Genomic DNA, 21,841 nt, shown 5'->3' with positions numbered 1-21,841 from the left:
CACACCTAGTTTTCCCTATTATTAACATCTTCCATCACTATGGTACATATACCACAGCTAATGAGCCTTTATTGATACAGTGTTACCTGAAGGCCAGGCTTTATTCAGATTTCCTTAGTTTTCATCTAGTATTGTTTCTCTGTTCCAGGACACCATATTAAATTTAGTTGTCACTGGGCTTCCCTTGGCTGTGACAATTTCTCAGATGTTCCTTGTCTTCAATGGCCTTAACAGTGTTGAGGAATATCGGTCAGGTCTTTTGTCAGATGCCCCCCATTGGAATTTATGTTACGTTTTTGTCATGATTAGACTGGGGTTATGGGTTTTTGTGGAAGAAGGCCATAGAGATAAAGTACTATTTCATTACATCGTGTTATGTCATTTCAGGATGTACTATCAACATGATAATGATATAATAATTAATAACAATATAATAGATAATATGGTAGATTAGATGATTGCATTAGAGAGTTTTTATGTTTTATTGGTTTGGCTTTGTTTTTGTGGTATTTTTTTCCCCAAAGAACTAGTTCTCTGACTTTTTTATTAGTTCTATTATTTTTCTATTTTATTATGCTTAATTCATGCATTTTCATTTTTTTCTCCTTATAAGTATGCCAGTCATGATCTACTTGAGGATCCCACAGGATCTAAGATATGGAATGTGTTTTGTTATTCCCACTCTTTCTATATTCTGCAGATTCTATATAGATATCTTTTTTTTTGAGTTGTTTAGAAGAGAGTTTTAAAAAATATCCAGGGGCGCCTGGGTGGCACAGCGGTTAAGCGTCTGCCTTCGGCTCAGGGCGTGATCCCGGCGTTACGGGATCGAGCCCCACATCAGGCTCCTCCACTATGAGCCTGCTTTTTCCTCTCCCACTCCCCCTGCTTGTGTTCCCTCTCTCGCTGGCTGTCTCTATCTCTGTCGAATAAATAAATAAAATCTTTAAAAAAAAATAAATAAAAAATATCCAAGTGGAGGGTTCTGTATCTTAATTTTGTGATTAGTTTTTAGTTTGTGTTATTAGATTCTGTATAATCTCTGCTTTTTTTGTGTGTGGTTTATTTGTAGCCTAATAAATGAGAAATGAGTTGTCTTATTAGTTACGCAATTTTGATTTTTTTTGTGTCTTAATTTGGTTCATTGACCTGTCATAAACTAAAAAAGGTACGTTAAAGTTACCTGCCTCTACTGTGTGTCTGTCTGTCCTTGTATTTGCTGTAGCTTTTGCGGTGAATTTTGGTGCTATTACTTGGTATGTTAGATCTTTAATACTGTTAAGTCTCTCTGCTTTGGAGATATCTGTTATATGTAGCATACAGTTGGGAGATTTGTCTTGATTTCCGATCTTAGACTCTTTTTTTTTTTTTTTTTTTTTTTTTTTGTTTTCCTTGGGTTTTTTTTTNTTTGTAGTTTACCATGGCTATTCATTGACATAGTTAGTATTTCTGGCTTAGTTTTACTATCATATTTTATGTCTTTGTGTTATTGTTTCCATTGCTTCTTACAGCAAAATCTTTCACTGTGTGGTCTGTTTTATTTTCTGTTGTGTTCTTTCTGACAATTTGGAAGGTTTGTATTTTATTTTCAGTTCTTCCGGAGGTTTATAACTATGTGAGATGAATTTTATCTTTTTTTTTTTTTTGACTGTGCTAGTTGTCTCCCTTCTGAAATAAATTATCACAAAATTAGTTTACAAATTTAGTCACAATTTTTATATGCTTTGTGACAGCTTGCTTTCCGGTGAATTTTTTTTCTTTTTTTTTTCCTCCTTTATTTCTCCTGTAAGCATCTTTGACTCTATCCTGTGCTTGTTCCTCTTTGGAAGAGGAGAAGTTTCTCTAGGTCTACATTTTGCAGTGGATTTACGTAGAGGAAAGGCCAGGAAGTGTGTTAGGAGAGCAGGACCGCTCCCTGGTTCGTGATCATTTCGTTCCCAGAACTGTGGCCGTGATTTCTTTTGGCCTTGCTGGTACCCAGGCAGCAGCGATCTGTAGCCAGGGGCTTCCCCCAGTGCGGCCCCTCCCGCCGCTCTGCCTCACGGGCACATGGCTTCCTGTGCTGATGGCAGGCCCCAGGTTTCCTTTGCGAGCCCCGCCCTCCTCCAGCCTCAGCGTGTCCGAGGCAGCTCCTGCTCTTCTGTTTGGGAACCGTTGGTTTTTTTCCATCAGGGAGTGCCAGCTACGGGTTGGCTCTGCCAGCTTTATCCGAGATCTGCGGCCACAGGTGCTCTCTCGCCCCCGTTGGATCTTCGCTGCTTTTGGCAGCCCTTTACTGTTCTTGGCAGTCTTTCCTTAGAAGTTGTGGTTCGGGTTACAAATGTGTTCTAGTTTCACTGAAGATAACATTTACATTTCTCTTGCTCTTTCTCCTTTATTTTAGGTGATTTGGGATATGAAAAGGAGTAACTGTATTCTGCTATCTTAGAAGTGTCTAGTGCTGCACATTTTTACGTGCTCTGGTTTCCACCAGATTAAACATTAGCCAGAGCTCTCGGGATGGGGTTGGCATGCGCTGAAGCTGGGGTCTGCAAATAGAGAGGAAAGAAGCCACAGTCTAAGTGGAGAAGGCAAGGAATCCGTAGTGTACCTGGTGTGCTGTGCGGCAGCGGGTTCCTTTCCTTCTCCACTTGGATGGTGGATGGGAGTATGCCACTGTTTGGGTGGGAGGTTGTGGCCAGGCAGGGCACGGCGTGAAACATGCTTGCCTCTTGGCCTGTCTCAGGGAAAGTTGTTTGGAGCCCAGCCGCTCTTAGGCCAGTGGGGAGAGCACACGCCTCTGCTCTGGACTGGCTGCAGGGCTCACCTCTCCATCTGTCCCCACATGCAGGGCTTGTCCAAGCAGCTCGAGAACCCTGGGTTCTGGCTGGCCTCCTAGACATGGCGGCCAAGTCCTCCTCCCTAGAGACCAGGATCCTGCCTCAAGAGGAGGTTGTCTGGGGTCAGTGTTGTTAACCAGTGTTTGTGTGCCCACAGAAAGAGCATGCCCATCCAAAGGGAAGGGGTACTAGTGGGATGCCCAGAGGAGAGAACCAGAGAGGAAAACCTTGCCCACAGAGTCTCGGGCTTGGCCCTTTATATTATTGTCTCTCAGATTATCACACTACCCAGAGGGTACTATTTATCCCCATTTTACAGATGAGGAAACTAGAGTCTGAGGCTAAGAGACTTTTCTCTGGATAAACAGCTTAGAAATGGAGGCAGGGATTTGGAGGCAGTTCTATCTGGTTCCAGAGCCTGGACACTAGTCCCCTTATTCCCCTGCCTCCCACTCACCTTCCCATGGAGACCCCACCCCATCCTCAGATGGTTGTCTTGTGTCCTTGCTCATGTCCCTGGGTGAATTTGCTGGATCCTCACTCTGTGTCTTCCTTCTCGAGCCTGGCTACACTTGAGGTACTATTTAAGCTCCGGGGGAAGCCGGGGTGGAACCAATGGGCCACACCCTATACTTCTGCATCCCTGTGTCGTGGGCCCTGTGTCCCCTCAGTCTTGGCACAGACCTTGTCCCCTGGGATCAAATTGACCTTCTTCTCCAGGCCCTGTGGTCTTGGGTAAATCACTTTTCTTCTCAAGGCTCAGTCCTTATTTCTAAAATAAAATTGTCTATGATCACTGGAAGACCAGAACATAGACTCTAAAGCCAGGTGATCTCAGTGTGAATCTGAGCTCAGCACCTTATTAGCTGTGGGACTTATTTAATTACTTATCCTTTCTCTTCTCTAATTTTCTCAACTATAAAATGGAATAATAATGTACATGTCTTACCGGGAGGACTTAAGGATTAAATGATAATGTAAATTGGAACAGTGTCTGGCATATGGAAAGTACTAGATTAATGCCAGATATTGTTATATTACTTAATTGTTATTATTAATGCATGCAAAGGACCCAGCCCCTGGACATAAATGGCTGCGGCTGCTGTTGTAACCGGTGCCCTTTGCTTTCTTCCAGGAGCTTGGGCCCCTGCCCCAGCCCGGTGGAGGCTGTGGAGGGATACGGTCCAGAAGTCTGGTACCCAGCCCGGCGGCCCATCCCTGGCTGTGGGGAGCGGCAGCTCCCACGAGGTAGCGGTGGCCTGCAGCGGCCCCCTCCCGGCAGTGAACCATGGGCCAGAAGCTCTCGGGGAGCCTCAAGTCGGTGGAGGTGCGAGAGCCGGCGCTGCGGCCGGCCAAGCGGGAGCTACAGGGGGCGGAGCCGGGGCGGCCGGCGCGGCTGGACCAGCTGTTGGACATGCCCGCGGCCGGGCCCGCAGTGCAGCTGCGGCACGCATGGAACCCCGAGGACCGCTCGCTCAACGTCTTCGTCAAGGATGACGACCGGCTCACCTTCCACCGGCACCCGGTGGCCCAGAGCACGGATGGCATCCGTGGCAAGGTGGGCCATGCCCGCGGCCTGCATGCCTGGCAGATCAACTGGCCGGCACGGCAGCGTGGCACCCACGCCGTAGTTGGCGTGGCCACGGCTCGGGCCCCTCTGCACTCGGTGGGCTACACGGCACTGGTGGGCAGCGACGCCGAGTCGTGGGGCTGGGACCTGGGCCGCAGCCGCCTCTACCACGACGGGAAGAACAGGCCCGGAGTGGCCTACCCCGCCTTCCTAGGGCCCGAGGAGGCCTTCGCGCTGCCGGACTCGCTGCTCGTGGTGCTGGACATGGACGAGGGCACGCTCAGCTTCGTCGTGGATGGCCAGTACCTGGGCGTGGCCTTCCGCGGCCTCAAGGGCAAGAAGCTGTACCCGGTGGTGAGTGCCGTGTGGGGCCACTGTGAAGTCACCATGCGCTACATCAACGGCCTTGACCGTAAGTGCCGCGTGGGGGCGCTGGGGGTTCCAGAGGCTGCCTGTCACTGGGCGTGGAGGCGTTGGGGAGGGCGGCCGGGAGCAGGGGAGGCCCCGCCCTCCATAGTCACTGGGGATGACCCAGCCGGGTAGAGGATGTGGACTTTGGGACTCTCTCATTTACTGGCTTGGTGGTCTTGCGCTGTGCCTCGGTTTCCCCACCTGGAAAAGCGGCACAAGGACAGTGATCTTGGTCAGGGTTTTTGTAGGGATCAACTGAGATAATAATGTCTGTGACATGCTTAGACCAGTGACTGACATCGAATAAGGGCTTCTTGGGTTGGTGCTAATCATGAATCTTGCTGTCGGCATAAGGGTCAAACAGGATGATGTCTGTCTCCAGTGTGCCGGGCCTCAAGCCCACAGCAGGAGGAGGGTGACAATAGAAGATGCAGTGCCTGCCCTTGAATGCTGTGGACTCGGAGTTACTGATAAATAATAAGTAATGATAATAATAGCTGTCATTTATTGACCGCCTACTGAAGGCAGGGACTGAACACCCAATTTCTAGGTCTCCCTGGTGAACTCTGTTAAAAGGGGTCACCTGCCCCTCATCTCTAGCTGATTATTGCCTCCTGGGAATGAGAGCCAGAAGTTGTAGAATCTTTTGATCTTTCCAAGAGGACCCAGAAATCTAGATTTGTGTGAAAGGGCCCAATTTTTGAAGCTGGCAGCTGCTGAAAACACCATGTGGGCAAACAAAACCCCTTTGCAGGCTGTTGACAAGCCCCCAGGCTACTGGGGGTGATCCCTGGCAACTCTGAGGCCTCCTCTCATTTAATATGCACCATCATGCTCTGAGGCAGCTTAAAAATCATGGCAACAAAATTGGTTATGGTTTCAGGAGGGATTCCCTCCGGGAGGCAGGGTGGCCTCTGCACGGAGGCCTACATGGCCGCCAGCTGAGTGGAGCCTTGTGGGCTTATCCGCTCCTCATCCACACATGACACTTCCTGCCACACCCCTGATGAAGCCCACAGAGGCAGGTGCTTTCAGCCAGAATTCCAGTTTATTCATGTCAGATGAGAGCTGTAATTGCCCCGATTTCAGAGAGGAGAAAACGGAAGAGCGAGCTACAGAGAACCAGCGCCTACCTAGGTCTGTCAGCCTCCGAAGCCTATTCTTTTCAGTTGAGGGACTGAGAGTAACGCCCCCGAAAAGAAGTCAAGAATAAGATTTTACTCAAGTAAAATTTATATTTCCTCGAGTGTAGGGTATGTTGGCTGGTTTTAGGGGTGGCAGGCCAGCAGAAAGTGGCTGGTGTGCTCAGCTGTCTGGTGTAGCAGGCGACATTCTGGCTCTGATTTCATGTTCATGGTTGTTAGATGAAGATTGCCATTCATGGCAGAGTGTTGCTCTGTTTTCTCTGATTCACCGGTTAGATCTAGGAGCAGATGTGTGTGTCCTGAGAAGGGCTAGTTTAATCATCCCAGTGCCTTGTGGAGAAAGTCTGGAACCCTCATAGCCATGGGGACCAGGCAAACTCCAGTACTGAGAAAACCAATAGCGACAACAAATACTCTTTTCAAGCAGAATTGGAAAATTTACTTGCCAGAATTTATCATGGGAACAGAAGAGTGGACTTGGCATACAAGTCTGTGGAGTCTGACACACCTTAGTGCCAACTGATCCCCAGTGCTCCATGGTTTTGTGTCTCTGGTGAGTCATTCTAATGCCTTACAACTCATTTTGCTTATCAGTAAAATGCGACAATATCAGGTCCCTTTCATAGCTGTGGTGAGATTGGTATGGTGGTACCAATAATATGGTAGCTGGGATTACAGGGTGACATTGATAGCCAGCAGGAGCTCCCTGAGCCAACAGTTAGACCCCCATGGTGAACCCTCTCTTGGGTATTGGGTGTTGGTTCACGCTCAGCTATGATCTGTTGCTCGGTTTTCAGGTACAAAGCTAAGGTGCTAATGAGGCGGTAGCCAGGGGCTCCCCCATGCATGCTAGGATCAGGAGCACACAAGCCATGGTATCCTCCTTGGTGCAATGTTGGTTGGGACCTGGGTGGGAAAGGACAGTCTTGGATCCTTCAGGTGGCTGGAGAAGCTTGGCGCGGCTGAAACTTGCCCTGCTCCATCCTCCTCCCCACTGGCAGTGACTTTTGGGGTTGGCTGAAGCTGGAATGCTCATCAGGAGGCGAGGGAAGGCCAAGATGCCACGTGAGGCAAGCCTATAGCATCTGCTGTTCTGTGTCAGGTTCGGTTTGTCTGCTATGGCACTGGCCTGTTCTCCAGATAGGAGCAATGTTCTCTATTACGGGCCGGATATGATGGCAGAAAGAGGGACCTCAGCTTTTCTGGGCTTTGAAAGGTCATGGTCAGCCTAGGACAAGCCCTGACTATAGCATGGGCCATAGGGCGTGCTGCAGTGGAGTCTGATCAGGGCTGGTTGGGAGGGGACTGCGTGATGCCTGCAGCTGGTGACTCCGGGCTGATGTCCATTTGGAGCATCCCTGGGCACCGGGAAGGGTTTGGCCCTGGGGAGTCCCTGGGCAGGGAAGGTGACCCAATGTGGGGTTCTGTACATGAGAATTCTGAGCCAACGTCGGTTGTGGACACGATGCCAAGTCTCCACACTGAGACCCGGCAGGGATGTGGGGGAGCACGGTCAGAGACAGACTCCGGAACAGAAAGGCAGGGCAGCTCTCTGGGGTTGCTTCCCCAGAACATCATCGGGGAGAGAAGTATGCTCAAGGCCCTCACAGACCGTGTTTGACTCTGGCCCCAGTGCTCACCAGAAGGCTGGGCACAAGGATTACCTCATCTCTCCAGACCTCAGCGTTCTCCTCTGTAAAACGGGCATGATAAAGCTCGCGGGCGTGGAGCAGGCACACAGCACTCGGTGCTCACGGCTCTCACTAACTAGGCGAGCTGCACGGGGTCCTGGGCTTCAGCTATGCGTCAGCACAAAAGCGGCCTTAATAGAAGCCTCTCCTCTAATGGGATGGAAGTAAGTTGACGGATAGCCTTTGCTCAATGTTTGAATTTTTATGACTATGAAAGCAAGACTCAAAAAGGACTAACCGCATCTAACTCTGAAGCGTGTGTTCGTTGGGGTAGAGCTCCTAGAAGCATGTTTTCCTGTTGCAAGCGCGTTCTTCAGCCGTGGCATGGAGCGAAGCAGCTCCGCCTCGCGGGCTTTACTGCAGGGAGCTGCAGGAGGCCCAGGGGCTCTGCCACCTGAGCGAAGCGTGGGACTGAGGCCGGGAGAGCGAGCGAGCTGTCTCCAGATGACAGGTCCGCGGCCCAAGCGAGAACAGCAGAAGTACCACACCACCCATAGCTCCCTCTTACACAGTGCCTGGTCTGTGCTGGCCTCTGTCACTCATTTAATCCTTGCAACTACTCTTTCAGCGAATGCCTGTAGTACCTCATTTCACAATGCGGACATTGAAGCAGAGAGCTTGAGGTCACACAACTACTAACCGGGCCCCTTGTGGAGATGTTTGCAGAGGAGGCAGAAAGGGAAGGAACAGGAGAGGCTGTTCCACCGGGCTGGGTGGCCACGCAGCCAACTGGACCTTTCCTTCAGCGGTGGATCTGGGTGAGACCCTGAGGTGCTGGCCCGGCCGTTCTCCTCCCTCCCACCTTCCTCTCCAGCCCTCAAAGCTCTTGGCTCAGCACAGAGCTCCACAGGGTGTTCTGAAAAGTTAGCTGCCTCAAGACAGCCCCAGCAGTGTCTGTGAATCAGGCATGCTTTGGTCGCTAACAGGAGAGTGTCACTGAAAATGTCCCAACCGCTGTGAGGTTGGGCCCCACTGCTGTGAGGTGGGCCAGGCCTTTGGATTCGGCTCCAGGCTGGTTTCCGGAATTGCTCCTCCGCTCCCTGGCTCCTCCTGCCACATGTTGGAGGCCAGGAAGTTTGACAGAACAGCTTTGTCTCCTGTCTTGGAGATCTTGGGTGGTGAGTGGTGTATGGGCGACACAGGAAGTAGAGAGGAGCCCCAGACAGAGACAGGTGGGCTTGGAGCCCTGCTCAGCTTTGATTTTGGGGTCCTAATGATTATACTTTCCATAAATACCACCCATGTTTTGTGCTCTGGCCAAGTGTTCTTTTCTCTCTCTCTCTCTGTCTTTTTTCTTAACCCAGACAATGAACTTTGAGGCAATGTTGCTGTTATTTCCATTTTGTAGATGGGAAAATGGAATCTTGGAAAGGTAAAGAATTCACGAACTTGCTCAAGGCCAAGCAGGTAGCCAGCAGGAGAGCTGTGCTTCACCCCAGGCCATAAGCACTCCTGTGTCCTGCCACCTGCTGCCCGGGCCAGCCCTGACTCCTTTTTGCCCACCACGTAGGGCTGATTCCACAGAGCAGGTGTTGGCGCCAGGGCTCCTTCTCTGGGGGGTGGAGAGCAGGAAACGTAGGATCTTAGGCCTAACCGGCAGAGAGGGTTTGTCCACCTGCATCGAGCCGGGGAAACTGTATTTCCAGACGTTTTCCTAGATGGTTTAATTGACCTGCCAACAAGTATTTATTGGCGCAGTGGCTCAGCAGAAAATGCTGGCAGCCAGCCAAGGCTTCTGGTATTGATGAAGGCCAGAGAGAGTTTTCTACCAGGCTGAGTACAAGGACAAGACCATCCCCTTGCCAGAGCCACCCTCCAGTCTGCACTGAATTCACCACCTTCCTACTCAACTCCCATGTGTCTCCCACGTGCCATGGTCCTCCCAGCCTCCCTGACATCAAGACTCTCCTCTGCCCTTCCGACCCAGGCCTGGTCTCCCCTTCACCCCTCTGCCCTATCATTCTGCCCTGACCCCAACTCACCCCCAGCCCTCAGCCCAGGGCTCTGCCCCCTGCACCTCGTTCAGCACCTAGTCTCCCCCATTTGCCCCATTTACTAATTTTTCCACATGTGTGCCTTCTTTCCCCAAGGGGAGATGAAGTAAGTTCCTCAGAACAAGGGATGGTGACCCAGGAAGCCTGTGTGGGGATGTCAATAGAGGTGGGACTTAAATATATGTGTGCATGTGGGGCGCCTGGGTGGCTCAGTCGGTTGGTCATCTGCCTTCAGCTCAGGTCATGATCCCAGGGTCCTGGGATCGAGCCCCGCATTGGGCTCCCTGTTCAGCAGGGAGTCTGCTTCTCCCTCTCCCTCTCTCCCCCACCCCTGCTCACGCTGTCTCTTGCTATCTCTCTCTCTCAAATAAATAGATTAAAATCTTTTTTAAAAAATGCATGCGTTTACATTTGAAAAGCAAACTGTGCCCGTAGCAACAAATTTAAATATTACAATGAAATACCCCCCCAACCCATTAGCTCCCCAGCTCTTCTCCCTGCTGGCAACCACCATTAACAGTTTCTCATGTGTCCTTCCAGACATTTTTAACAGAGAAATTTTACATGAATGTGATCATGCTGTAAACATTGCTCTGCCTCTCACGTCCCCTGCTAGATCTTGGCTATTATTTAATACGATTACTATAGAGTCGCCTCATTCTTTATTAACGGCGGCATGGGTTTTCTTGGTATAGTTGTCTCACAATTTATTTTATTCAGTCCCCCATTTTTTGACACTTAGACAGTTTCCAGTCTTTGAGAATAAACGTTTGATTCCAATTTAAATTTCATTTCTGCCCCCTTCTGGCTAATTAACATCCCCGAGCCTTCGTTTTCCCCTCTGTGCAGTGGGAATAATTATATGTGCCTTGCGTGGTTGCTGTGAGGATTAGAAATGAGGCAGAAACAAAGCATGGTCCAGCCGGTGGCTCACCGTGGTGGTGTGTGCTGGAGGGGGCTGTGGGTCTTACGGCGCTTACCCGTGTCCAGTGCCGAACTCATCCAGGCCCCTTGATGAATCTTGTGAATGATTTGGTTTCTAGTTTAAAGTACAGTAGAATCACATTCATTTGTTGGTAAGGAGGCTTCGAGCACAGCGCTGGACTAGGGGCATTTGAGTTGTCTAATCTGGTCAGTCCTTACGTAGGGTACGTGTCAGTGCGCCGAGTCACCTGGCCCCTTACCGGCCCAGCGCAGATCCATGGGTGGGGGGTGGGGGGGTGGTTGCTGTTCTGTTGCTGCTCTTGCCGGGGCTGAAGGTGGTAGTTCTTTGAGGCAGGGACTCCCTCCGTGGCACCCCTTGGAACTGAGCACATAGTAGGTGCTCCGTAGGTGCATGTGAATATACTGGCCTCCCGCCACCTGCCGAGCTTTTCTGTTCCCTTTTGCAGCAGGACCAGAGTCACAGTTGGCTGAAACAGAGGGAGGCTGGCTATGAAAGGCCACCCCCTTGAAGCCTGACCCTAGAGTGACCCAGTCCCACCTCTCATTTGTGTCGAGCACAGCACAGCTGTCCCCACACTCGGGCCAGGCCCAGGCTGCGCGATGGGCTGGGCTATTCAATTCAGAATCTTGACACTCAGAAACTGGCCCCTACCCTTTGTTTGCCACAAAAAGGAACAGACTTTCAGCTGAAAGCAGGTTTAGCTCAGACACTGTGGCCTGGCTCTGAGTGTGTGTGTGTGGAGGGGGGTTCACATTTGAACCAAGTAGGTTCACTCTTGGAAGTCCTGCCTGCAGGAAGGGGGCTTTGAAATGCAGGCTCAGTCAGGAGAGTATCGCCGTGGGCCACAGCAGAGTCACACGCAGGGGCCCTGGTAACAATATGCACCTGCCCTCTTCCTCCCAGAGGGCCTCAGTGGGGTCTTGTGGGAAGAGCGGGGCTCACTCCTGACTGGGCTGCTTGTGCGCTGTGACCCTGAGCAATTCATCTCACCCTGGAGCCTCTGTTTCTTCATCTGCAATAGCAGTAGAAACATACAATGCCACAGGCATCAGGATTGTGGAAGATCTACAGAAGGTGACTGGGCGCGTGCCTGGCCCCGTAGATGCTGGAAAAAGTAGGCTTAAAGATCACCAGTCATCACAGCTCCCGTAGATTGGTGAAATTACTGTTAGTGTTATTAAATGTGGAGATAATTATTGTTATTAATTTTGGTCTGAGGGATTTCACATTAAGGAATATGTTGGTTTGGGGAGGCTTTTGACTCTTTTCTCTTTAAGATACTTGACGGAAATGCCACCTGAGGTTCGAAGACTACTGTGAGTTTGTCGTAAATGAGCTGGGAGCGTTGAGCCTTCCCTCTGAGCAGTTTGAAAGGTTGCCAGCTAAGGGCCTGTTTGAAGTGTGTTGTAGTTCCTGGTGGTGACTTGCTTGGTGAACGTGTGTTCAGCAAGGATGTCCAAATACACGCCTCGTCGCGCACTGTGGCCCACGTGTGTATTCCGTGGGGATGAGCTACTGAGGTGCCGGGCCTGAGGGGCAGCATCTGTCTTTGAGCAGATGGTCACTAGGCCCGGCTGCAGGCTCACCTCTGCTGGACCTTTGGACGAATGGGAAGGGGAGGAGGTGGCCGGGAGGAGCTGGCAGGAGGGCGAGGGCTGGCCCCAGGCATTGGGATGGGAACAGATGCCGGCTGGCAGCCAGGGCCAGACCCCCACTTGACAGGTGGGAGCTGAATGGACCAGAGAGCCAGGAGGACTTGCCCAAGGTCACCGGCTAATTAGCAGCAGAGCCAGACCGAAAACCCAGGCCTCCAATCCTCCTTGAAAATGCACCTCACCAGAAGCAAGAGAGTGAGAATTCAATGCAGTTTGTGAGCCTGTGTTGAAAAACCCTGACGCAGGTGAGAGAGGATGCAGTTTAGGAGAACAACGTGCCTTCCTGGGAAGTGGCCTTGGCAGCTTGGGCAGCACCGAGGCCTCCGTGGCTTCCCTGTGCCTCCTGCATGTCAGAGCCCCTGTGTCCGCCCTGCTCAGACCACAGAGCAGGGAGTCCAGCACAGTCAGAGACCAGAGCTCACCAGTCCCTCCACGTACTACCTGCATGAGTTGGCGTAAGTTTCCTCAGCATTCTTGTCTATGAAGTGGGTTTGATGCCGGGACTCACCCCATAGACTTGTTGTCAGCAGTGCCTCTCACATCTTAATGGGCATCTTGTCAAATGAGGCTCTGACTTAGGAGGTGTGGGTAGGGCCCGAGACTCTGCATTTCCAACAAGCCCCTGGGTAAGGCTCATGCTGCTGTGTGTTGAGGGCAGGGCACAGGGCAAGGCTTCCCCATGCATGGCTTGTCCCCTGCTCCCACCGTCTACCTCTCTCTCTCACCCCCACTCTGATCCTGCAGCCAAGCCAGTCTGCTTACTCCTCCGTGCTTTGGTCTGTGCCGACCTCTTTGTTGGAAATGGCCTGTTTCCCACCCCAACCCCGGCAGAGCCTGCTGTGAACAAGCCCTCCTGCCTGGCTGACATGAGGGTTGTTCCTGCACCTTACCCCCACCATGCTCCCCACCCTCCCACCACCCAGCTGTGCCTTCTGCACTTCCTCCCTTTCTGGTCCAGCCCGGTTTTCCTCTCGTTCTCATCCTCCCCAACCACTACGTGACTCAGTTTATTTGTCCTGGAACCCAAATTCGCCCAGTTGCCAGCAAGGTATACACAAGGAAATGCATGACTTTTCCATGCAGATAGAAACAGCTCTTTATCGAACAGTCATTGATTGAACACCTACAAAAGGCCCAACACCTCTTGATGCTGCCCATGCATCCATTGTCTCATTTAAACCCCCACAGCCCCATGCAAATGCTCGTAAGTGCCCGATGCACCGCAGCTCATTTACTCCCCGCAGAGGAGGAAAAGGTACTGTTACCCCACTTCACACATGAGGAGCCTGAGGCCGAGGGGTTGAAGAGCCCGCTCACGGCACAAACTTGGAGGCAGCCGTCCGTGCAGGGATCCAGGCGGCCAGCTCCGGCACCCCCACCTCTAGCCTCCGGGCCACGCAGGGCTGCGGTGAGCCTTCCTTCGGCTTTACTGGTGGTCTCGGGCCTTAGCAGAAGGGTCTAATGACGCTGGTGTCAGCAATCCCACTGCCACAGCATTTCCACACCCTAAATACAGGACGGCCAAGCTGTGTTCCTTCTCACCTGTGCCCACGGGAGCGGTGCAGATGCGGAGCAGGTGCTGCAGGGCTAGCAGGGAACAGGGTAAGCACACTTGCGGATGGTGTTTAAATGACTGGGGAGAGCAAACAGCCTCCCCGGCCGGCAGCAACATTTGTTTGCTGCGGCCAGAGAGGCCGCCGATCCTCCCGGTCGTGTCCCTTGGTTAAGGCAAGGGGGCAGTTAGCATGAGTTACAGCCCAGCCCAGACACTAATAAGGCTGCTTGTCTGAAGCCTTCCATAATTCAAGTTAAGGCCGTACCGTTTAATGGCCCTTCTTCATCAGATCTTCCAAGACTCGGTGCCTCCTTAATGATTTATTTGCTTGGGATGAAATTAAGCCGAGACAGCGTGAGCTTGGGAAATACTGCCGTGCTGGTTCTCCCCAGTTCTTCATCCGCAGTGGCGGCCGCTTCTATAAATAGAGCTGTGAGCCCCGTCTCGTGACCCTCCTGCCGGGAGCCCCAGTGGGCACAGGCTGCCCTGTCAGGACCCTCTGGGCTCACAGCTGATGAGGCAGCTGGTGCCCCTCATCTTTCCCACCTCCAAGGCCGATGACCCTGCTGGGGAGCAGCAAGGGGCCAGAGCTGCCAGCAAAGATGTCGTCTCCTTGGCTTTGGAGCCATTTAAGTAGAAGCGTTTGAGTCGATCCATTTGGAGCTACAGCCATGTGCCAGATCTTGCCCTGTTGATGTTGCTCCCTCAAAATGCATTTCACGAGGGGGTCCCTGGGTGAGGGCAGGTTTGCTTCTGGTGTTTAGTGAGGTGGATGACACCTTTCTGCCTGATGTCGTGGCCTGGCTCAGAGGGGCACGTGAGAACCTGTTCATCTCCCTAAGCATGGCCGCCTCTGGGGTCAGGGGCCGGAGTCACAGCTGAGGGCCACTCGCAGGGCTCAGCTGCAGGCCAGGTGCCGAGTGGGGGTGGGACGTTTAGTCCGGCTCCTCTGGAGGTCCGAAGACCCAGGTCGTCTCAGGAAAGGGCTGAGTGTAATGGTGTGTGAGGACTGAGAGGTCCAGGGACGGGAGCACGCTCAGGCACCCCTCTGCTGCCTCAAGTGCGCGTCTGCCACAGGCTCCCTCCCACCCACCTGCTCCCACCCTCTCCTGTATCTTTTCTGGTTTCCTCATAAGTCAGCCACCTCTTGGTGTTGGCTGACTCTGACCCTGACCCGACTCCTGCTCTTCACTGTTGGCTGGCACAGTATTTTCCCAGGTCTCGTTTTAAAATCCCGAGGGTCTCTGATCAGTCCAGTGCTTCTCTTCAGGTGCAGGCAGAGGGTCCCACCCACCCCTGATCGGCTGTTGCTGGGTCGGGTCCTACCTGCTGATCCCTTAGCTGTGGAGAGTCCTGGAGCCGGTCATTTAGCATGCTTGCCTGGACATCAGCATCCCTCAGGGAGCATGTGCAAACACAGATTTCAGCGGTCTCTCATCTGTAGAACCAGTGGACCCAGGAGTGTGCGTGTGTGTGTCACAAACTTCCTGCTTGATTATGCCATCAATCTAGCATGGGCTAGAAGTCAGCTGCTTGGGATGCCTGACCACAGGAGACTACTGGGGTGTAATAGGGGGTGCTGGGTCACGTACAGGGAGTGTGTGCTCGGCAAGCAGAGATGTCCCAGGCCCACAGGAACTGGTTATCGGGAACTGCGGTCTAAGGCAGAAGCAGGGCTTGGGCTCCCAGTCGTAGCTGGAACAGGCGTGGGACACCTAAAGAACCTTCTTACTGGCTCCAGCACCAAGGAAACAGATGTTTGGTCCATGCAACTGAAGTGTCAGTGTTGGGTGGCTGAATTTGAAGAGGCTGCTTTACTCCCCTTGTTTCCTCCCAGGGTGTCCCCAAGGGGCATCAGGGTCGATCAGTGCATTGTGTGGAGCAAGGCCCCAAGTCAGCTTCTCAGCCAGGGGCCCAGGAGGGGCAGTGCTTCCGTGGGTGCGGGAGGGCCGAGGTGTGGTATGGAGACCTCCTGAGTCACTCACTGTTTCTCTCCCCACTGGCGGAGGCCAGGTCGTCCCTTCTGCTGTTGTGTCCCCAGCATCTGGCAGATGGTGGGTTCTCAGTGAACATCTACTGAATGATTGACTGCCTAACTCAGAGTCCACGTGGCAGGTGAAAATCACTGCAGGTTTGGGTGGAAGACATGGCCCAGAGAAGGAGCCCATTCTTCCTACAGCATCTGCACAGAACAAAGAGTTTACTGGCTTCCTATTGAAACTTCGGGGAAGGGAATCCTAAGAAGTTTCCAATTAGCCAGGAATAGTAAATTGAAATTAGTCGCACTCTGCCCATAGCCGCTAATTTGATCTCAGTATAAATAAGCCATCGCTCTTCCCTCAACCACAAACAGTCCTGCGTGAGCCAGTCTGCCCTGCGGTGTAAGGAGGTGATTTATCCTTTCACTTGGTGTTTGTGAAGAGCCTGACCTGTGCTGACCTGGACCAGGAGCTGGGCTGCGGTGGCGAGCAAAGCAGGCCCACTCCCCATGGAGCCACAGTCTGCTGGACAGCCATGGTTACAATGAGAGAGGCTTTTTATCACTCAGTCAATTGGTCAATGGCTATTTTTTTTAAAATATCTCCTACGAGCCAGGCGCTGGGGGTACTGTGATGACAACTTAGGAGGAGAGACAGAAACAGAAGAAAACAAATCTATGATAAATCTAGACATAGAGAAATGTGACAAAATGAGCAAAACAGGAGACGGTGATAGGGAGGGAGGGGTGTCTCTGGGCTGCTCTCAGGGAAGGGCTTGGAGACCTACATGGTAAGGTGGAGGCAGCCCTGGGAAGATCCGGGAAAAACTGAGTTGGTGGGTACAAGGTGGTGAGTCTGTGGCCAACAGGGCAGCCAACAAGGCTGGGCATGATGCAGGGGAGAGCAAGGGCTGTGGGACATAGGCATGGGCAGAGGCTGGGCTTGGGGGCCTGCAGGCTGTGGCATTTTCTTCCATCCTACAGACTCAGATGATTCACTGTTTTTTTTAAAAGTTGCAAACAACCTTATTTTAAAGAAGAGTTCCTTTTCCACTGGGACATGACTCCTGGTTCTACCAAATGACACGGTGTTGGAACTTTGGTGAAGGTGGCCTTTGATTGAGGTGGGTACTGCTATTTCCATTTTACAGATGAGTTGATTGAGGCTCAGAAAGTTTGGGAGACTTGCCTAGGTTGCTCTGTGCGTGGGGGAGCTGATTTGAACCCCATCTGTTATTTTTCTACCTTGTCACTGCTCCAGAAGCAGATTCTAGGGGCGTGTATATGCGTGTGTAAGTGCGTGTGTGTCTGAACACAACAGGGCTCCCTGGGTCTACTAAGAGCCATCTGGCAGGCCAGCCAAGAGAAGGGGCCTCTATGGAGCAGGGACACCCATGTGGGTGTCCTCACACTGTGCTTTTGTTCCTTCAGGTTGTTGAGTGAGCCATGGCTGGGGATTTGTGGTTCACAGTCTTCCCTATCTGGGTGGCAGGTGGGTGGGTGACCAAGGGCTTGGAGCCTTCCCCACCACCAGGGCCAAGGTCTGGGCCAGCCACTGTCCATGTGCTTTGGTTTTTCCATGTCCCTGGCTGCATCCTGGGAAGGGAGACATGTGGGTGGGTTCTGGGCCGGTGGACTCTGCCTTCCCTAGAGCCCCAGGGTTCTGACAGGTGTCTGTTGGCTTGGGCACTTGTCACTTCAGGCTGGGTGAGCCATCCAGGAGGTACACGGCAGGCAGAGGACTGTTTCCTCTTTGGCTGGCGCCATCAGCTTCTCTCAGGTATTCAAGGTGTTGTGGCAAAATGGATTGTTCAGATATGTGAGAGTTGAAAAAGCATTCTCGAGCTGAACTGACTTGATTTACCAAGAGTCTGGTGTTGGGTGGAAAAGAAGGAAAAAGGGGTTAGGTCCTGAGGAAAAAAATGCTAGACTTAGAGCCAGAAAAGCTGGCTCAGTCCATTCCAGATTGGCCACTGGCTATGTGTGACCTTGGGCCAGTCACTTCCCCTCTCTGTGCCTTTATTTCTCCACTGCAGGAAGGAGGGGATTGGACAAGATGACCTCAAAGGATCTCCATTATTCTGTGCTAATATTCAGAGACTATCTGCGCGTCTGACGTTTTGGATGACAAACATTTTACACTGCCGTGCTGTCCAGTACAGCAGCTGCTAGCCACATGCAGCTACCTACATTTCAGTTGAAATGAATTAAAGTTCCGTGAAAAATTCAATTCCTCCGTTGCACCAGCCACATCCATAGCACCACGCAGCTGGTGGCTACCAGGTTGCAGAGCATTTCCATCGTCGCCCAAAGCTCTGCAGCCCCTGGGGAGGACTGGGGAACATAATGGAAGGGTGCAGGCCCCTGTTTCCATCATGGGACTCTTCTGGAGTCAGTGCCAGGAGGAGGGTCAGCTCTCCCCTGGGCCTGGCTTGAGCAGGGTGGGCGTAGGAAGAGGATTCCGCACAGATGCCCATCCACAGAGTGTTGGGCACAACCAGGAAACTTCAGAGAATGTCACAGGTCCTGGGTGGGGAGAGCCAGGAGGCGGGGCAGTGCAGGGAGGTATGCCAGGAATGCTGAAGAGGAGGGCCTGGGGACAGCAGGGGCCAGGAGTACCATCTGGGGAGGGGCAGCTGCTGCAAGAAGGCCAAAGCCCAGGCCCCCTGGGCTCAGGATCGGGGAGCAGCGGAGCCCCTTGCTAGGTCTGCGCCCTTGGGCAAGTTCCTGTGCCCACGGAGCCCCCACCTCCTCATGGGTAAAAGGGGAGAAATAAGAAAAGGGTTTTAGACAGGTGAAATAACATCAGGCTCTCGAAAGCCCGCTGTAAGTGGAGACTGCTTCACAGAGAGAGCGCTGTGGCCCGTTCACGTTGACTTGTAATTGTACACTGGCCCAAGTTGTGATTTTAAGGTTCTGGGGTATCTGTCCTGCCTTTCCAACTGGACGGTGGGCTCTTTGGAGAAGGGGACCGGCACGTTCTCTGTGCGTCCCCTCAGCCCTGCACACGCCGGCGCTTTCCCTTGGCGCAGTTGAACAGAACAAGGTCGGTGGCCACCATGCAGGGGGCTGGGCGGGCTTGTCCTCCTTGCTCCCCACCCGGTGGCCTCTTGCCAGCACGCAGTCATGCTTCGCGAGCTGCTGAACACTTTCCTTGTCCCTGACACATATGCACATCTGGCTAGGTCTGGTTGTTATTTTCTGAACCCACAGCATATCTCAGGCTCTGACCCCAGCCCCACGGTGTGTAAACAAACCAAGGGCAGAGGTCAAAGGCCAGAGCTGGGCTTTGCCGGCACCTCACTAGCACTCTTGGCAGGAAGTAGCCTGGTGTCTGGTTTCATCATGCAGGTCCCCCTTCCCATGCAGAAATCAGCTTTTCATCTGCATTCCTAGCTGGGAGGTGACACTTCTGGCTTGTTGTTGACGGATGGCCTGCTACACACCAGCCCTGGGGAGGTTCATTGCTTGGGCTGGCTCTGACTTTTCATGAAGTCTGCTCTATGGACATGCAGAACACAGACAGGAAAGCCCAAGTCCTGCCAGAACCACCTTTCCTGCCACAGAACTGGGGTGCTTCCCACCAAAAGTGGCAGTGAATATAAGTCAGAGAACCATCTGATAAACATCTCCCTGCCCCGAAGAGTGTTTTTATATATGCATTTTAAATGGGTGTGTGTGTGTGTGTGTGTGTGTGTGTGTGTGTGTGTATATGCATTTAATCCTTTTGGCCCTGTGTGGGTCATATTAACATCCCCATTTCATGGATGAGAAAACTGAGGCTGTGAGAATCTAAAAGGTCACAGGGCTAGAATTGGAATTGGAGCCTTATTGGTCTGACTCCAGGTTTGATGCCTCCCTTTCAGGATGTCCTGAAGGCCTCCTTTCTTGCTCCTGCTATCTTTCCTCTGATCACGATGAGCTTTTTAAACCAGCTGATATGCCCTATTGTATCCCTGTTCTCAGCCTCCTGCCAGGAGGGGGCTCCAGCTGGCTCTGCCGTGGGGAGAGGGGGTCTTAGGTGTGCCCTTTCTCTAGGCCAACTCAAGGAGATGCACCCTGGGTGTGGCCCCCCTCAGCAGGGCCCCTCAGAACTTCCAGCACAAGAGCATGGCCCCCAGTCCTCAGACCAGCATCTACATCTCTCCAGGCACATTTCAGCCCCACACTTTTCTTCTGTTTGGTGATCTCAGTCCACAGTAACAACCCCATTCTGTGCCTTTGGAGTACATGTGGGTGGGCAGAGGGAGTCTGCAGGGGTTTGTAACCCGGAAAAGATGGAAGCACCACCCCCTTCTTGGTGACTAATCTTCAGGTGACGTTCTCCGGGGCTCCTCCTTGCTGGACTCTGGCCTGTCACCTCTCGCTCCACTAACTCCAGAACCTCCCGAGGCCCTTTGGGGCAGAGGGGAAAGGCTCTGAACTGGGCAGCAAGCCCGAGTCTGAACCCTACCTAGGCCATTCCCGGCTGTGGGACTCTGCACTTTGGCTTGGTTGTCATTGTCTGTAAAATGTGGCTAATAATGGCTCTGCTGGAGGGCGTTAGAGAGTGGCCAAGGAGCCTGCCGACGTGACAAGCCTAGCACAGCACCCGAAGCCTGGCATCACTGGATGGGGCTCGTGTGGATTTGTTTCTTCTCCTAGACAGTAACAGCATGTGATATAGTCCCAGGTAGAGAGTGGGCTCCCAATAAAGACTTCTTGGTTTCTTCAATACTTTCTTTTGTAATGTTTCTCCATTAAATGCAACCGAAGGCCCTCCAAGGCCCAGAGCAGAAGCCCCGTGCTTGCTCAGCTTTGGAGGGGGCTTCTGCCTGGCCCTTCCCTCCTCCTCCCCACACCCCTTCCCTGGCCTCTCTGTGCCCTCCCCTCCATGCCGCCCAGGCCACTGCACAGGCCTATAAATCAAACCTGTCCCTGGAGACCTCTGACCCAAACCAGATGGCCATACAAAGCCAGCACAGAGTAAGCTCAGCTTCCAACAATGCTTGACCCCTCCCCTGCCTGACCCAGCGCCCTGGAGCTCCTTTACGCAGCTGCCCTGTCAATCACTCCCCATCCATCGGTGATCCGGCTCTAGCTGGGGGACCTGACCTCTTGGAGATACTTAGGGACTGTCTTAGAGAGATTCCATTAAGCCATATAAATATCTCTGGAGGGTTTGTGGTGCCTACTTTCTGTGCCACAGACAGTAGCTTGGCTGGATAGCCAGAGCTGGTGTCCTCTGTGCCATTGTCTACTCCTCCTCCAGGAAGCCTTCCCTGGCTGCAGCAGCTACTGCAGCTTCGATGGCATAGAATGTCTGACTCCCCACCACCACCAGGCACTCATTCACATATTGTTCATTCCTTTGACATTCACTGGACTTCCTCTGCCCCCTGGGAAGCTTGGACGTTGCCCTTACCACCAGGAACACCCAGAGACAGCGAAGATATAATTACAGGACAGGGAGCTAGGGGCTGCAGTTGACCATGAGACCCAGGGCGCTGTGAGAACTCCGGAGGTGGATGTACTATGACCTTGGAATCTAGGACAGCTTCCCAGAGAGGAACACTCAAGCTGAGTTTTGAAGGATGAGTTGGTATTTGCCAAACGAAGGGGAGTGTGTTTCAGACAGAGCAAGAACAGCACGTGGCAGGGGCAGGCATGGGGTGTGAAGCAGCTTGATAGATTCGGGGGCTGACAAATTGGAGAGCACGCTGGAAGCACACCTGGGGAAGTTATTGGAGGTTAGATGTGTATGAGTATGAATTAGGTCTGGTTGTCTGAGACCAAAATTCCCAATAATACAGGCTTCAATAGGAATACAGGGTCATTTCTCTCTCATTTAAGAGAAGTCAAGAAGCAGGCAGTCCAAGGATGTTGTGAGGCTCGATGAGGTGATCGATGCTCCAGGTTCCTTCTGCCTGCTACTCTACCTTCCTAGCCTGTGACTTCCATTCCCAAAGGTACCTTATGGTCCAGAATGGCTGCCAGAGCTCCAGCTTTTGCACCCACACTTCAGGCTTTAGGACAGAAGAAGAAACGAAGGAGGGGACACTGTTTCCATTAAAAAGATGTCTCAGAAATACCACACC

The 21,841-nt window shown here is 52.4% G+C and overlaps 1 protein-coding gene across 1 annotated transcript in view; it reads left to right on the top strand.

Moving 5' to 3' along the window:
• Window positions 1-17,242, top strand: part of SPSB4 (splA/ryanodine receptor domain and SOCS box containing 4) — a 29,433-nt gene extending 12,191 nt beyond the window's left edge. The window contains exons 2-3 of the mRNA XM_034661906.1: window positions 3,955-4,801; window positions 16,779-17,242. Coding sequence (XP_034517797.1) covers window positions 4,108-4,801; window positions 16,779-16,828 — 744 coding nt within the window. The 5' untranslated portion in view covers window positions 3,955-4,107 and the 3' untranslated portion in view covers window positions 16,829-17,242. The remainder of the gene's footprint in view (window positions 1-3,954; window positions 4,802-16,778) is intronic.
• Window positions 17,243-21,841: the final 4,599 nt, after the last annotated feature.

The sequence above is a fragment of the Ailuropoda melanoleuca genome, chromosome 6 (genome assembly GCF_002007445.2).
Source record: "Ailuropoda melanoleuca isolate Jingjing chromosome 6, ASM200744v2, whole genome shotgun sequence".
Classification (NCBI taxonomy): Eukaryota; Metazoa; Chordata; class Mammalia; order Carnivora; family Ursidae; genus Ailuropoda; species Ailuropoda melanoleuca.
The sequence above is the reverse complement of the archived record's forward strand: the minus strand, read 5'-3'. Positions and strand labels throughout refer to the sequence as shown.